The sequence below is a fragment of the Wasmannia auropunctata genome, unplaced genomic scaffold (assembly GCF_000956235.1).
Source record: "Wasmannia auropunctata unplaced genomic scaffold, wasmannia.A_1.0 LD335539.1, whole genome shotgun sequence".
NCBI classification, from domain to species: domain Eukaryota; kingdom Metazoa; phylum Arthropoda; class Insecta; order Hymenoptera; family Formicidae; genus Wasmannia; species Wasmannia auropunctata.
Window position 1 is genome coordinate 16,935 of NW_012027351.1, and position 17,504 is coordinate 34,438.

Here is a 17,504-nt window from a genome sequence, read left to right on the forward strand (position 1 = left end):
GTGTGCTCTTCCGATCTATTTTCAGTGTGGCAAACATGCTCTCAGATTTAAGAGTTTACAGCAACAGGGGTGCATTAAATTTAAAATCGACTCACAGTTTCTTAAAGTAGAGTTTAGAAGCTTTCATTTGAAAAAAAGTTCATCATTTTACGATAATTTTTCGCGGAGTTACCGTTAACCAAAGTTGACCAATTTTTGCTCAAAATTTTTCTATGCCATAATTTTTTTGAGCAGTATATTTTGGATCCTTAGAGGTTTGAGATTCATGAAAATTGGAACATTGGATTTTTTAAAATTTATTCGCATTTATATCATACCTTAAACATCGTGACTCACGATTCGATATTATATCCAATATTATATGAAAAATGGTTAATTGTAACAAAAAAATTAAAGGATCCCAGTATTCGAACCTTCAAGGACATATATGTAGATCCTAAGATTAAAAAAAATGTATTGAACAGTATTAAAAGAATATAAGGGCACAAATTTCACCTGTACATATAATAACAGATTTATTAGGTCGTTGTATATATATAAATCTTTAATTATATAAATCTTTAAATTATATATAAATCTTTATTTTTCCTCGATTTGAAGGAACTGTTGGAAAATTTATATATGTAATATGTATACAGAGTGAGTAATTTAATATGTCGTTTAAAAATAATTGCAAGAATATGCATCGAAAAAATGAATATAGAGTTGCCAAAAATAATAATTTACGAGATATTTTATACTTTATTATGGCATGTTTTGACATAAAAATATAAAATATAAAATGTCTCGTGAACTATTAATGTTTTGATAGCTGTATCTTAATACTTTTATGCACAGAATAAAGAGATGTTATCAATTAGTATTATTATATAGATTATTGTTATCAATTAGTATAAAGAAAAAAGAGTCAATTAATAAAAAAATATATATTTTCATTTCAAAAAAGATATGTAATTGTATATTATTAAGATATATGATTGTGTACAAATTGTATAATTTTTTGGAAAGAAATTATTGTTTTCTCTTTTCATACAACTTTTATTTGAAAAATTTTTTGTTTCATGTATATTTTTTAAATTATTTTTAAATGGCATATTAAATGACTTACGTGTATCTTGTGCATATATATATGTATGTATGTAGGATATATGTATTTTTTTATTTTTACAATATTTAGCATAATAATACTTTTATATTTTAATACTTTTAAAAAGTATTAAAGTAGAGTATTTTTATTTGTCTCTATTTATTATGAAAATAAAAAAGGAGCGCTTAAAGAATTTTTTACCTCTTCCCATGTGCAACAACCTGATAAAAATATATTGACAAGCAAATCCCCATGGCATTTGGCATTATTATGATCCGGTGTATGAGCATATACCCGATTTGTTCCTGTGACACACTGTATGCTGTTTGATGGAGTTTGTCGTTTAAAGAGTCAAGGATCTCTAGGATAGTTGACAAAAGTGCTCTGAGGTACGTAGAAAGAAAAAAAAAGAGAAAAAGAGAGAGAAGGACCATGGCTACAGAAATCATCATTTCCCAAATTGGCTAACAATTCCATCGGAAAATCCGCAAGTCTTTGACCGATACAGATTGAAGGCTTCGCTATGCCGCCTTCGTTAACAATCATCATCACGACGCTTCGTTTTCCACCATCGCAAGAAACAATTACACCCTCGTAAATCGTGATCGTAGCGATATTTATGCAGTTTTTTGCGTTGTGCACATACCTGTCGATAGACACTTTAAATACCCGATCTGTTGTACCCGCTTATTAATATGACAATTTTGTTTTCGTCGTACGAGCAGCTTCGTCGCGGGAGTCATCCTGAGGGAACGCATCCCCGCGTTCGAGCGCATGCTGTGGCGTGCGTGCCGTGGAAACGTCTTTCTACGCCAGGCGGAAATTGAGACTCCATTAGAAGATCCCTCAACGGTGAGTATCGTTTCACTCTTAATCAAAGAATTTAAAGATGAGATTGTGTCCAGATGGATCTTACGAATTATGGATTACATTAATAATTATTAATAGAAAGATAAAATGATCCATTTCAATGTTTTTATGTTTTAATCAAATAGTTCAGTACTAATTCGGAAATGATGGATTTAGGGGGACCAGGTGTACAAGTCGGTCTTCATTATTTTCTTCCAAGGTGATCAGCTAAAGACTCGCGTGAAGAAGATCTGTGAGGGTTTCAGGGCGACCTTGTATCCCTGTCCGGAAGCGCCAGCTGATCGCAGGGAAATGGCTATGGGCGTTATGACTCGTATCGAGGATTTGAATACTGTGAGGATATTATATTTTCTTATGTCAGCTTAATTAATTAATTTTTTAATGAATCAAACATATATTATTCCTAAAATTGGTTTATTTACCTCATACTCCTTTACTTTCAAATCTGTTTTCTTGATAGTCAAATTTTTGGAACCGAAGCATACGTGAGAATTTGGGTCGAATTCAGGATCACTGAATCGGATCTCATCTCTTTTATATGTCACCAGTATATCAATTCTATTATTTGTATTATTAAATAGTATTCACACTAAAAAAAGTTTCTTTTAAGTTTGATTAAAAGTTTGTTCAATAAACATTGATGCGTTCTTGGTTTCCAGGTCTTAGGGCAGACGCAGGATCATCGTCATCGAGTTCTTGTGGCTGCTGCAAAGAACATCAAGAACTGGTTCATCAAGGTCCGCAAGATCAAAGCGATCTATCACACTCTAAATCTTTTCAATTTAGATGTCACTCAAAAATGTCTGATTGCCGAATGCTGGGTGCCTGTCCTAGACATTGAGACTATCCAACTGGCATTAAGACGCGGAACGGTAATGAACACTATCTCATAATACTCCTTTTCACTATTTCAATTATCCTTGTATCGCAAAATGAAAAATTGATTATTCTTTTTACCATCTCTAGGAACGCAGCGGAAGTTCCGTTCCTCCCATTCTGAACCGCATGGAGACGTTTGAGGATCCGCCAACATACAATCGAACGAACAAGTTTACGAAAGGATTCCAGGTGTTGATCGACGCTTACGGGGTCGCATCTTACCGCGAGATGAATCCCGCGCCGTACACCATCATTACATTCCCGTTTCTATTCGCGATAATGTTCGGTGACACTGGCCACGGTCTCATTATGTTCCTGTTCGGTGGTTGGATGGTTCTGAAAGAGAAGCCATTGGCGGCTAAAAAGAGTGACAACGAAATCTGGAATATTTTCTTCGGTGGCCGTTATATCATCTTTCTCATGGGCATGTTCTCCATGTATACCGGTCTAATTTATAATGACATATTCTCCAAGTCGCTCAACATCTTCGGCTCCAACTGGGTGATAAACTACAATCGTAGCACAATCCGGCACAACAGAGAGCTACAATTGAATCCCAATTCAACGGATTACGTCGATTATCCATATCCGTTCGGTATGGACCCGGTGTGGCAGCTGGCAGATAATAAGATTATCTTCCAAAACTCGTACAAAATGAAGATCTCCATCATCTTCGGCGTGCTGCACATGTTATTCGGCGTGGTGGTAGGATTGTGGAATCACATGTACTTTAAGAAGCGCATTAACATTACTTGCGAGTTCGTGCCGCAGATAATCTTCCTCTTTGCGCTCTTTTTCTACATGGTGATCCTCATGTTTGTTAAATGGATCAAATATGGCCCGAAAAACGATGTGATCGATGGCCCTGGCTGCGCGCCCTCGGTTCTCATTACTTTCATCAACATGGTCCTTTTCAAGCCTGCCGCCCAAGTCGGCACTTGCGATCCCTATATGTATGGTGGTCAGAGCGGCTTGCAAAAGTTTCTGGTGGTCGTGGCTCTGCTCTGCGTACCATGGATGCTGCTGGCTAAGCCGATCTTGATGATGCGCAACCGTAGAAAGCAGCACTACCAGCTCAACAATCATGGTGCTGAGAACGGTGATGTAGAGGCCAGCATGGGGGCTCTCCAGCAGAGCGGAGGTGTTACTCAGAGTGGCGGTGGTCACAAGGAGGAGGAAGAAGACATGACGGAGGTGTTTATCCATCAGGGTATTCATACTATCGAGTATGTTCTTGGCAGCGTGTCGCATACCGCGTCCTACTTGCGTCTCTGGGCCTTGTCTTTGGCCCACGCCCAGTTGTCCGAGGTACTGTGGACAATGGTGATGAGAAACGGTTTGGCGAGGGAGGGTTGGGATGGTGGTATCGTCCTCTACGCCGTCTTCGCTTTTTGGGCAGTGCTCACCGTAGGCATCCTCGTACTTATGGAGGGTCTTTCGGCGTTTTTGCATACGCTTCGTTTACATTGGTAAGATTCTAATTGTGAGAGAGCTTTCATATTTTTTCTTTCTTCATCTTATGTACTGTTATGTGGATATATTAAATGATTTATCTTATTTATAATTTTAAGAAGTGATACATTTATACTATTTTGTACTATTGCCCTAAACTTCATATTGGTAATGTTCAGTGCTAAAAATCTATATTATTTTTAATTCTTACTTTTTGTGTTCCAGGGTGGAATTTCAGAGCAAATTCTATTCCGGTTTGGGCTACAGTTTCCAGCCATTCTCCTTCGAGATCATCCTCGACGCTGCACAGGCCACTACCGAGGATTAAAATAATTGATCGTCGATAATTAATAACTGCCCTTGATTATTATTAGTACGAGCGGCGAGGGCGTCATGAATTCAATAGCTGCTCATTTGAACAAGTCATGAATAGTTAATGAGCGAGGTGACCTTTAATAAAAATATGTATGTAGAGTATCGATTATAATAATCGATCAAAAGTATGGAAATTATTTCCTCCTTATCTTGTGTCGTCTTTTAACTGTAAACAGAACTTTGATCAAACCACAAGATTCGTAACGCACACAAGGTCATGACAAAATATTTTCGTGATATTATTGAATTTTTTCCCTGATCGATTAGATTACAATCGAATTTAAGATCTAAAACCCTTTCTCTCTAAATGAAATATCGACTTATACCTTTCTTGTTCGTGAACGTATAATACTAGAAGTCTTTTGCAATGTTAAGAACCTTTATGCGAGCAGTGCAGAATTCTCCATGCACACTGTAGAGTCTGTAGATCTGAAAACAAATGTATGTCGTGTCGGCGACCAATTGATGTTATTCCATGTATCTGTACGTAATAAAAAAAATTGTGGCATATTGAAAAGTGTTTAATGAAAACTCGTTGATTGCACTATGTTTTTACATAAGTATACTCGACAAGATAACTTGTATACAACTCATTGAGATCAATTTCATAAGATCCGAAATACTTCAATATAAGATTTCCAATCTTTCACCTTCATGTTTCTTCTAGCGCGAAATCCGATTGTTTGGTTTATCTAATGCCGTAGTATCAACTGCATTAAGTTAAAACTAAAATCATCATTACAACTAAATTATGACTAAAGATACTAAACAGACGAATTAAATTTATTTTAAACGTTCATGAAAAGTTATTGTTTCGGCAAGATTTTTAAGAAAATGGAAAACAAAGCAAAATTAATGTGTAAAATATCTTGAAACTAAATTATGACTATCAAGAAACAAATGTGATAATTAAATTTTATGTGAATGTTTGGGAAAAGTCTATTGTTTGAAGATTTATTAAAAATTACAAAGGAATTTCTAAAATTTTTCGTGCAAAAATACAGCAACTAATTAAAAAATAATTGTTATTTTAGCATATTAAAACAAAATTTTGATTAATTAAAAATGTATGATTTTTTAGTAAAAATTTATAATTCAAATTTTATAATTATATATTATTTTATAAATTATAAGTATCATAAATATGAGTATCAAATAAATTATAAATTTGTAAATATAATATAAATTATAAATTTTTACCTTATTGAATTTTTATTTCAAAATTTAACAAAACTATATAATAAAATAAATGCTGATAAAAGAAGAACGGAAGTTCTTTCAATTTTTATAATATTCGAGTTATGGTAATAATTAATTCTGTTTTTATAATACCAAATTGTAACAAAACTTGTATTGATCTCAATCTTATCATTCAAAACGATTCGGGTTTCAAATTATTACTACAATTTGCCTTTTCCTTAAAGGAAGCTCGGATTCTCCTCGCGGTTTTGCCTTCCGGCCCGATGATACGTTGTTATCAACCCGGACTTCGATGCGCGTGTAGCATGACGCACGCGTCGCTCGGTCTCGGCCAGTCCCCCCTCGCCGTCTTCGGACTCCGACGGCCACTCCACACTAACTCCAATCGCGGCAGTTGTGGCTCCACTGGCTCCAGTGACCAGTCGCTCATCAGCGTGCGGACAAAGTGGTTCTTACGTCTCTACGATCAGTCTTCATCTTGTTTTTTCATCCACGTTCAGCATAATCTTAAAAAAAGTACCATGGCATCTGTGTGCATTATTGGCTCCGGTAACTGGTGAGTAGGAAGGTGGTAGAACTGACGGGAATTGGTGACGTTCAGCTGAGCGCTCCAGCCGTCACGTCGAGGCGAACGTAGACGAGCGCGGTGATCGATTCGCACGTGCCCTTCGCACACATGCAGACTTGTTTACTCACGCGCGTGCTCCGATCGCCGATCACGCCGCCCGTGTCGCGCCGAGATGTCTTCAAGCTGACGAGAAGAATGTCTCGTGTACAAACGGAAATCGCGTTAATTGTGCGCCGCATAATTAATGTCCATTCCAATCGTCAATTATGTGCCGAGCGGGAAAGCCATCGTTATTCATTGAGGGAGTCGTTTCTCGCTCGCACGAGTAGTCTGCATGGAAATTAATTAAAATTATGGTAATATATCAGAAAAAAGCGAAACGTAACGTTGGAAAAATTAACATTAGCATTATTTAAGAGCAAAATAACTGTTTTGTAATTTTGTATAAAAATTACTCAAATTTATAATAGTGCCTTTTCCGTTACTATAATCATTTTCCGCCATTTCCGTTACTAATTAATCAATTTACTTTCGTTCTTTATTCCTGTTTTTCAAGTGTATATTTATTTATTTAACTACACTTGTATTATTATTCATATATATTATTACTATTTGAATATACTATTATATAATATATAATTTAAATATTATTATTGTATTATTAAAATATATTATATATGATACTAAACAAAATATGTAATATATTTAAATATTACATATATATACATATTAATTTATACTATATTCCATATAGCACGTAATATTATAACAATATTATTTTTCCATTGCAATATATTATAATGAAAATATGGCTGAAACATTACAGAGATGTCATAGTAATATATTAAAATGTCCACAAAAACAAATCACAGTAATTATGATAAATCATAATTCAAATTATTATAATATTATATAATATTTAGCAATTTAACTGATGCTTTGTGATGAACACTGAATGTTATAATAGGTATACACATAATTTTATTGATATTTTAATGAAGTTTCTAATGTCAATCAGACATCATTAAAACGTCATTTAACGTTATTTACCTGCTTAGGATGTTATTACAACAATATATTGCAACAATATTATTGTAATATTTCAATGTTATTTATCAACGTGTAATATATCAATGATATTTCTGTATTGATTGATAGTGATATATATTTCTAATATTTTACTGTAACATTTTGAATATATTGCAATATTACTATAATATTTACGTAATATTACGTGTTATGTGAGATATTTAAATAATAGATATTGTTGGTTCTAATATTAATTGAATAAAATAGAGAGTACTTATACAAGTCTACAAATCAAAATGCGATTGAGATGCAAAGAGCATTGATTTCGCTCTTCTCGCGTATAACTATTTGATTATGATACTAATAATCGCAATTATGAATTCGCAGGGGCTCAGCAATCGCCAAGATAGTCGGCGTGAATGCGAAAAAACAGAACAGCTTCGCCGACCGTGTCACCATGTACGTTTACGAAGAGATTATCGACGGTAAGAAGCTGACGGAGATTATTAATCAGACTCATGAGAACGTCAAATATCTTCCGGGACATAAGATCCCCGAGAATGTGGTAAGACGACGCTTTTAGACAGACAGTTAACACGTTGCCTGCTCGTTGCATTTTGTATGTTTCATCGTGTGTGCTACAGTGAAAATTTTCACTATTGTAGGACCTTAGCAGAATGACTGAGTTAGAATTTCATGACAATATTTTATGCTCCTTATCTTTATAGTAACTTTATAGTAACAACAACTATTTTATTTCTAGAGTCTAAAGATTCGTTTGCGATTAATTATGAACTATTGTAAATAACAAAATTACTAATTTTATTTTTATACATATAATAAAAATACGTAGCATTATGCAATAAGTGAGATTAATGTTAATTTTCTTGAAGTCAGTCATTGTGTTAAGGCTCATAAGCATACAATGATAAAATATTGTAATATGAATAAATCTCACGTGTATGCATTGTGAATATGCACACTTTACTTTACATCGTTACTTAGCTATTTGTGTTTATAATATATGTTATTTAAAATTTTTTATTAGTACATTAATTTTTTTACAATTTTTTTAAACAAATGTTGATAGCACCAGGTATCATTGCATCGACTAGGGTAATGCTTTCATGACTCTAAATCTTATATTTTATTATTTTTTTATTTTTCACATTTTTAAATTATTTTATTATATATATATATTTTATTTATCTTGCGATCAGTTTTTTACTGCTAGACCATGGGAGAGGGATCTCTAGAATTTTTTTTATATTTATCAACCAACACGTTACAAAAATTAGTCGTATGATAAATGAAGTAATAATTAATAAGCAAAATGTGAGCAATATATACATATATATACTCACGGTTGTTGGCAAATTCGAGCAGAATATCCAATATAATCTGACAGTAGAAACTAAACAGAATCCGTCATTCCGTAATTTAAGTGGAATGTATACCTATAGTTTAAACAGCAGTTACGAAATAGCAGATTCTACACGGTTTTTGCAATTTATCATCGTATTCCATTAACAGATTTTGTTATATTTCCGCTGGCATTGTTGACAAAATTTGTAGTAGATACTTGGCAAAATCTCTTTTCGACAGGTTTGTAATTATTATTTAAGTATTATTATTATTAATTGTTATTTAAGTACTATCTATTTAACTCTCTCCCTCTCCTAAGTTTTTTCTTCTGTAATGTTCTTACTCTCGTATTCCTTTAACTGTACATATTTCTTAAACTGTGCGTCTTCAAGACGTTGAATTACTTCAGTACCTCGATTTTCTCTCAAGATTTTCAGAATTCTAGATTTCACTGTTTTTTTTAAATTTAAAGAATATTTTTTAAAGAAGGATTATTCTGTTGTATAGAAATTCTAAGTTTAAAGTCATGGTAATTCTTGAAGTTTTTCGAGAATGTCTCATCTTTTCATCTTAGATTTCTAATGTATGTATGAGAAAAGAAACAGATAAGCCGGTCAAAGTTCGGTAATCGTTATCACACTACACCGACAGATGTACGTTGCGTTCGCTACTCCTGAACTTTAATCGCCGTACTCTGACCGCAATCAAGGTAGCCATATCGATTTATTGCACGTCTCTGTATCGCATTTTTCGTTGTCAATCGTGAATTTACATCTCCTTTCTGTCGTTTCATCAAGAATACATTTTGTACTTTGCTTTTTTAATATTTAAATTAATTAATGTTTTAATTTTTACTTTGTCACTTGTCATTGTCCTCTTTTGAAATCATTACTTTTATAGTATCTTTTCATAGAAGTATTTAGGATTATTAAATTATAATGTGATTTTATGCAGCTGTCCTTGGCTATTTCTCATGAGAATATCTTTCGCTCCCCCTCCTCATAAGAATCGCTACACATGTTAAATCCGGCTAAGAATAACATATCTTCATGAAACATTCATCCTCTGAAAACTCTTATAGCCGTGTTCGATTAAACGAGAACCCTGCGATGAGGGGATGATAATTTGAATTTCTGTTTGACTGAAGAACATGTAAAAGGTATTCCGCTAACCTTTTCGATTCATACATTATTTTGATTAATTTGGAGCTGCTGAATTCTGCTGAATTCTGCTGAAATTGATTTAAATTTGGAAATATATCTAAGAATTTTGAACAACAACAAAATAAATGATTTTATTTTATTCAATTTGATATTATTACATTTAATTTTTATTTAATTTTATTAGGCTTAAAGGCTATTTTGTTCTAGATTGAATTTAAATAAACATTAGAAAAATGCTATTTCAAAAATAGTAACAAAATAAATGACGTCAATTTTTATGCTAAAATCAGAGTTTTACGTTTACGTTGTTATCACTGTGTAATAATTTTTTTTCTAATGGTTTAAGTTTTCTTTTGTAGAGCAAAGTACCCTGAAGAAAATTAGATCAGAAAAATAGCATACTTATATCTCGGGATATTCGAAGTTTTCAAGCCTATATCTTCACAATAGCAGAAGTCTTACTTTTTTAATAAGATTTATATTACAAATTAATTTCTACATTTCTCAAATATACACAGTTGGAAAATTTGTGTTCAATTTAATGCATTTTATATGTCCCAAACGGCCCACCTAAATTTTTGTATTAATTTAATATTTAATATAAGATGAATGTGTTAGAAACAGGGTTGAATAAATTAATTTTTTTAACTAAGTTAAAGTTAACAGCCTTGAAAATTTAACTTAAAATACAAGTTAATTTATAATAAAATTAATTGAATTAAAAAAGAATTAAGTTAATAAAAAAAGTAATTGAAAAGTTAAAAGTTAAATATTTTTCATTTCATAATTTCAGGGTTTCTAAATAAAGTGTAGATATATTTGTTATATGTATATTTATTTCCATCGGATTTCCGCGGAAAGAAGTCCGATTTTGATGGACTTCTTCTAACACGATTCAGTGCATAGAAGATCTGCATATAATTCGCAAACGCGATTCCTTTCCGCAGATATTTATTATATTAATAACTTGCCTTGATGTGCGTTCTCAAATTCGAGTTTGAAGACACCGACGCAGATATGTATTTTTTTATGAGTTTATATGGAAGTATTAAAAATGTAACTTAAAAAGTTAAATTAAAAGTTAATAGTTACCAATAAAATATAACTAAATTAAGTTAAAATTATTTAAATAATTTAAAGGATTTTAAAATTATGTAACTTTTTAACTGGGCACTATTCAATCCTGGTTTAGAAAGTAACACAAACGTTATGTAAAAATTAACACAGAAAATATAACATTGACATAAATAGTGAAAACATATTTTTTCAGTAAAATTAATACCTACATTCATTTTTTATTTATTTATCTTCAATTTACGGTTAGAACTATATTATTTTTACGTTATTTATTTGTTCATAATTTGTGTAATTTCAACAATAAGGAATGTTAAATACAATTCATCACAAAATATTTATATAATATATAATCACGTTATGTTAAATTAACACTCGGGTGTGTAAAAATTTAATAAAAATTTGAGTGGCCCATTAATTCTTCGCCAATGTAGGTCTTTTAAGGAACAGTCGATTTTTTGAATTTTGAAAGAATGAATAGGTGACGAGATCTTGGTGTCCCGCCCTAAAAAAACTTTCTATATTATGATAAAAACTTGTTAAAAGTTTCACAAGTATTCATGAATTATTTCAAATTTTTATATAGTGTGGAATAATAAAAAATCTGCTATGCTTCAAAGATCCTTTTTGGAAACCTAGATTGGAAGTTTCACATTGTTGACGGAGGATTAACACAATTATAAAATGTTTTCTATACACTGATCGTCTTCAATTTGATCATATCTTCTGTCTTCGCTTGAAGAAAAAATATTTTGAACAAAAAAATGACGATAATGGGCTAAGAATAAATGGCTGATGACTTCACTTGATCAAAACAAAGTTACATCAATGATCTTTTTTATCTCGAAACAATATCGCACATCATTTATATCATTATATCACTTTTTACTTTAGTTGTAATACACTTGATTATATTATCAATATAATTTTCTTTTAAAATTCTTTGGATATATAATTAGCGAAAACAGGCTACAAAGATAATCTGCTTCTTTAAACCGGTTTGTCATTGCAACTATACGTCATTAACTTTCACGTCTTATACTTCTAAGGAACCCGAGGGCGAGACCCATAAGTCCGAAGTTCAAAAGCAAAAGAAAAATAACATTCTGAAGTTGAGAATTGCAGAACAAAGATCTGAAAACTTAAGATATGTACATCTAAAGTCTTAAGAACATAAAGTTTTTGTCACTTTTATGATATAAAGGCTTAAAACGTCCAACATTTAAAGATATAAAATTCGCCTCCAAGATTCTTTCATCAAGTATAATCATTGCATATTCAGTAGTTTTTAGTGGACATTCAAAAGCTATTTTATTTTGTGAAATTGCAGATGTAAAGTACTCTTCTACGTTTACCAGAATTGTTTAACATCTGCTTCATTTTTAATATTAGGCATTTTTGCCGTTCACATGAGAAATATGATAATTATTATTCTTTTTCTTTTACAGATTATCGATTTATATTATCTATTTATTTAGATTATTTATTTATATTATCTATTCTATAGATAATCTATTTTTCTTCTAATAGATTATTTTCGTTAATTACTCAAAGGCTACAAATGTCACAATTCTCGAATTTATTCCATTGAATTTATTCTAAAATCACTTCAAGAATTTGAAACTTAAAAATTTTACTTTTTAAAAGTATAAGAAGATGCGAGCGAAATGAATGGGTATGAATATGATGTTTATTGTATGATATTATTGTATAATATTTTTCTTTGCATTTTTTTTATATTGTATCAATTAAATGGCAGAGAAGTATTCAAGGACATTATTTTCCATATGTAATTTATATTTTAATCATCAAAGACAAATCGATAATATTGAGAATATCTCGCCGCCGATGCATTGCGACATTCTCTTATATCGTATATATTATCTCAGCATAGGTATAGTTTTCTGATTCTGTCTTCTCAATCTTTAACCACTGTGTTGCACTTTTTTATATTCTTCTAAACGTCTAAATCCATATGTATATACGTACTGAAATTTTAGAAAAAAATATATACATGTATGTGTATATGTATGATATGTGTAAATGTATGTATATTAGGTATATAATGTATGTATTTTTAATGCATTTTATGTATACAGGTATAACTTTATCTATCTGGAATATCACTATATTTTTAGAGATATAATTTTTAGAGCTATTTTTAGAGATATAAAAATATTTTAATTACTGAAGTTGTACGGTATCAAGGAGCCATATACTTATAATATGTTAATAATCTTTTTTCTTTGGGTGAAGGCGTTTCGGAGATTTAAAGGTTATCTCTTATATTTTTAATAAAAAATTATTATGATTTTTCTAACATATGACTTTTCTGATAATTCTGCATATTAAGGTAAAATTATCGAAAAATTAACATTTTACGAGATATTTTATATTTCACCACAGAAAAATGATTACCAAATTATTACCAAATTATTACCTTATTGATATAATTTTATTGATCTATCTTTTTTGTTCTTTCTAGAGATATTCAATAGTCAATAACTCTTTTAGGAATTTGGTTATGTTTCTCTACATTTTTTAAAAAATTAACTGTTTTTTTATATTCTCAGTGAAGTTCTAGAACACTGGAGCGGATTTTACGAAAGATATCTTACTCAAAACGATTCTTTAAATTCGGTTTTACTTATTTTTATTTTTGTTCTTGCAGTAAGATTTAATCACTTAAACGTTATATTCGTTCTAGATTGCGATCCCAGACGTGGTCGAAGCTGCGAAAGACGCGGACATTCTTATATTTGTGGTCCCGCATCAGTTCATCCAAAGGATATGCAGCACCCTGCAGGGAAAAATCAAACCCACCGCTGTCGGTCTATCATTGATCAAGGTACATCTTGTGTCTTTCGTGTATAAAGTTTTGAGAATATCGCGTGTAATTTCTTTATCTGTTAGTCTACAATTGTACACATTCGAAATATTTGCAGGGCTTCGACAAGAAGGAAGGTGGTGGCATCGAACTTATATCTCACATTATTTCGAGACAATTGCAAATCCCAATCTCGGTACTGATGGGTGCTAACTTGGCTTCCGAAGTTGCCGATGAAATGTTTTGCGAGACCACCATCGGTGAGGGCGATTAAAATTCCGATCTTATATTTAACTATTTCAGATATATCAGTTTATATATACATATAATCACGATAATTTAAACGAACAATATCTCGAAAGATATTACGTTAGATAATGTTGCTTTTGTAGCGTTAAGAAACATGCATGTTGCGATAGTACAGTTTTTTCTTACAAAAATGGATTATGTAACAAATGACGTAATTACAAAAAACATTTCGTTGATCCTGGCTATCCTCTATTTTATCGGTCCGATTCTTGTATCGATTTTATTCTACTTCGCGCCTCATTAATGATTCATAGCATTTGAATGCGAAATTTAATACAATTCTCAATTAAAGGGAATTCATTTAGCATATGATCTTAAATCGATATCTCCAGAAAGTGGAAATTATAAACCACGTTATAAAGCTATAAAAAGCTTTATATAAATCGCGTAATACCTGTTTCTTAAATACGTAGCAGTTTACTAATAAAATAAGCTCTGCAATTTGGATTGGAATTTGCAGGCTGCAAGGACAAAGTGATGGCGCCGATACTTCGGAATCTGATCCAGACGTCGTATTTCAGAGTGGTAGTTGTCGAAGACGTGGATTCTGTGGAATGTTGCGGTGCATTGAAGGTGATAATGGCTTCTTCTGAGATTCTAGCAATTTTATTCATATTGAACTAAATTTTAAGATATTTCATTCTTTTTCGATTTTAATTAAGATTTCGATAAATCTCACAATATGTTCATGTTAATGTTTTTATAGAATATAGTTGCCTGTGGAGCTGGTTTTGTCGACGGGCTGGGTCTGGGTGATAATACGAAGGCTGCAGTAATCAGGCTGGGTCTCAAGGAGATGATCAAGTTTGTCGACGTGTTTTTCCCAGGCGGAAAATTGGCGACCTTTTTCGAGAGTTGTGGAGTGGCTGATTTAATCACAACGTGCTATGGTGGACGTAATAGAAAGGTCTCAGAGGCTTTCGTGAAAACTGGCAAGGTCAGTAATATAGGTCCAACCGAACATAGCTCTTCTTGATCAATTTTGCATTTTGGCTAATTTTTAGATTATTAAAGAATTTTTAGCATTCATTAGAGAAGTTTTTAAAATACAATATTTTTTTAAAGATATAGATATGAACACTTAAATATTTAGCATAACGTGTTTATATCTATAACTATTATAAATTAAATGTTGTTATACAGGATGTTCCCGGATTAAATGGTCAAATTTGAAATATGAATTTAGGACTTCAAAACAACAAATTTTCCTCTAGAAAGTCAGTATATTCGTAAACGCTTCGTTTAAAAGATTTGACATTTACGTGTTATAGAATTATAGGAATGAATTATTGTTGAAGTATTTCTTGTTTTTCTTTTGAAGATCGAAGGTGATTTATAGACTTTTCTTTCGTTTGCTGTAAATAAGCTCCTCCTATTTGTATCAAATACTATTAATTTTTTTAATAATTGAATGCTTTTGTAGAACTAGTGTATGCTAGTTTAATCATGAATTGAATGCTTTAGTGGAATGAAATAATATAAGCTAGTATAATCATGAACTAATATAATCATATTTCATGCATATTCTATTAGTGTATGTGCTGATGTAATATGATTTATTTGAGTTTTATGACGGAAATGCTGACGATGTTTGCTGTGAATATGCCACGCGATTTCCGAACAGAAGATTGCCGAATAAGCCATTCTTTGTAACATTTCGAGCTGGAGACATTTAATAATTACATCTTGATTATTGATAAAATAATAAACTTAGATTACTTTAATATTATTCATTCTTACAGTTCTGTAACTTAAGTCAATATTTCTTGAACGAAATGTTTGTGAGCGTTCCAGAGGAACTTTTTTTATTTTCAGGTTCTATATTCATATTTCAAGTTTGGCCATTTAACTCGGAAACATCCCATATAATTTTGTGGTTATACAATTACGTTGTTGTATAATAATGTTGTTATATAATTATGTTTATAATAACACGATAAATGTGATTTGCAGTCGATCGAAACACTGGAGAAAGAGATGTTGAATGGACAGAAATTGCAGGGCCCATTTACCGCCGAAGAAGTCAATTATATGTTGAAATTAAAGAACATGGAAAATAGGTTCCCATTGTTCACGGCAATTCACCGGATTTGCGTTGGTGAGCTAAAACCAACGGATTTAGTCGACTGCATACGCAGCCATCCAGAACACATGTAAGCTCATAATTGTTATCATAGCATTTTAAAGTTGGTTCACTAACGTAAAAATAGGGATAATTATCCCGCCCAGATCTATGGATCCTTTATCAGAGAATTTAATTAATTTGATTTCGATTGATGAAGTCTCCAACGAATCAAAAACTTCAAGAGCATAAATTATTTTTAATTATCTAACTCTTTCTCTGCGATTCCAAACAGTATCATTTTAAGTTCTTTAAAACTCACTGATAAGATAAATTAATAGAGACTCGACAATGCGATACGAAGACCGTGCTAATCTTGGATCAAGTTTGATTGTATTCTGATTACAAAATTTTACATTGCTCGAAGTTTTAATGGTTCCAAGATTTCATAGATCTATAATTTTGAGGATTCCACATACACAGGACTCTTTATCTTATATATAATTAGAATTCCAAATTTTTAGATACACAAACACAAAATTTTATGAATTGAAAATTATTTTTATAAATTAAAATTTTAAATTTCATAATCTTGAGGACTCAATAATTTTATAATTTAAAATTTTAATTTAATGAAATTCCCATTCTTTATGTAAATTGCTGAAATTTTGATTTTATGATTCTACGATCTATGCATCGGTTTCTCACAGATTCAAAGAGCTTCAAAAATTATAGATTTAAGAAGCTCGAATAATTTAGTCAATAAAATGCCGCATCGTGTTGAACGCGATGGCCAAATAAATTGTTACATTTTACAATGTGAATATATATATTTTACATATATATTTTATCGACAGAGATTTTATTCAATGTTTTGACCGAGTAGATAAATTAGATCTATAGATCCTCCAATCGTTGATTGTTGTATGCGTTGCCAACGAATGAATTTCGTTATGTAAACCGAGAGAGAGAAAGGAAATATAACTAATTGTTTGTTGATAAAAAAAATAAAACTTAGCTCTTTTGTCCCTTGTTTTCCTAGATTCTTAAAGACATCTCCTTTTATTCATGCATGATCAAATTTGAAATCCTATTTAATATTTTCCTGTAATGAAATTACATGTAAGGTATTATTAAAACATTTGGATTAGCTTTAGGAATAACTTTTTTTAATCGAGACAATTTAAAGAAAATAAAATATATATAGACATACTTATATATATGTTTATATATATATATATATA

General features: G+C 31.4%; 2 protein-coding genes across 6 annotated transcripts in view; both read left to right on the top strand.

The window, feature by feature from the left end:
• The window catches only part of LOC105456817 (V-type proton ATPase 116 kDa subunit a), a 19,644-nt gene extending 14,464 nt beyond the window's left edge, over positions 1-5,180 (top strand). For all 5 annotated transcript variants that reach the window (XM_011701128.1, XM_011701131.1, XM_011701130.1 and 2 more), the window contains 5 exons: positions 1,813-1,939; positions 2,114-2,290; positions 2,617-2,829; positions 2,924-4,305; positions 4,514-5,180. In XM_011701128.1, coding sequence (XP_011699430.1) covers positions 1,813-1,939; positions 2,114-2,290; positions 2,617-2,829; positions 2,924-4,305; positions 4,514-4,616 — 2,002 coding nt within the window. In that variant the 3' untranslated portion in view covers positions 4,617-5,180. The remainder of the gene's footprint in view (positions 1-1,812; positions 1,940-2,113; positions 2,291-2,616; positions 2,830-2,923; positions 4,306-4,513) is intronic.
• Positions 5,181-5,949: 769 nt separating this feature from the next.
• LOC105456818 (glycerol-3-phosphate dehydrogenase [NAD(+)], cytoplasmic-like) lies at positions 5,950-16,826 on the top strand. The gene is given in 9 exon segments (XM_011701134.1): positions 5,950-6,276; positions 6,278-6,356; positions 6,359-6,419; positions 7,848-8,025; positions 13,770-13,910; positions 14,008-14,149; positions 14,659-14,771; positions 14,905-15,135; positions 16,152-16,826. Coding segments are annotated over 9 exon segments (1,461 nt in total). The 5' UTR covers positions 5,950-5,964; the 3' UTR covers positions 16,356-16,826.
• The last annotated feature ends 678 nt before the right edge of the window (positions 16,827-17,504 follow it).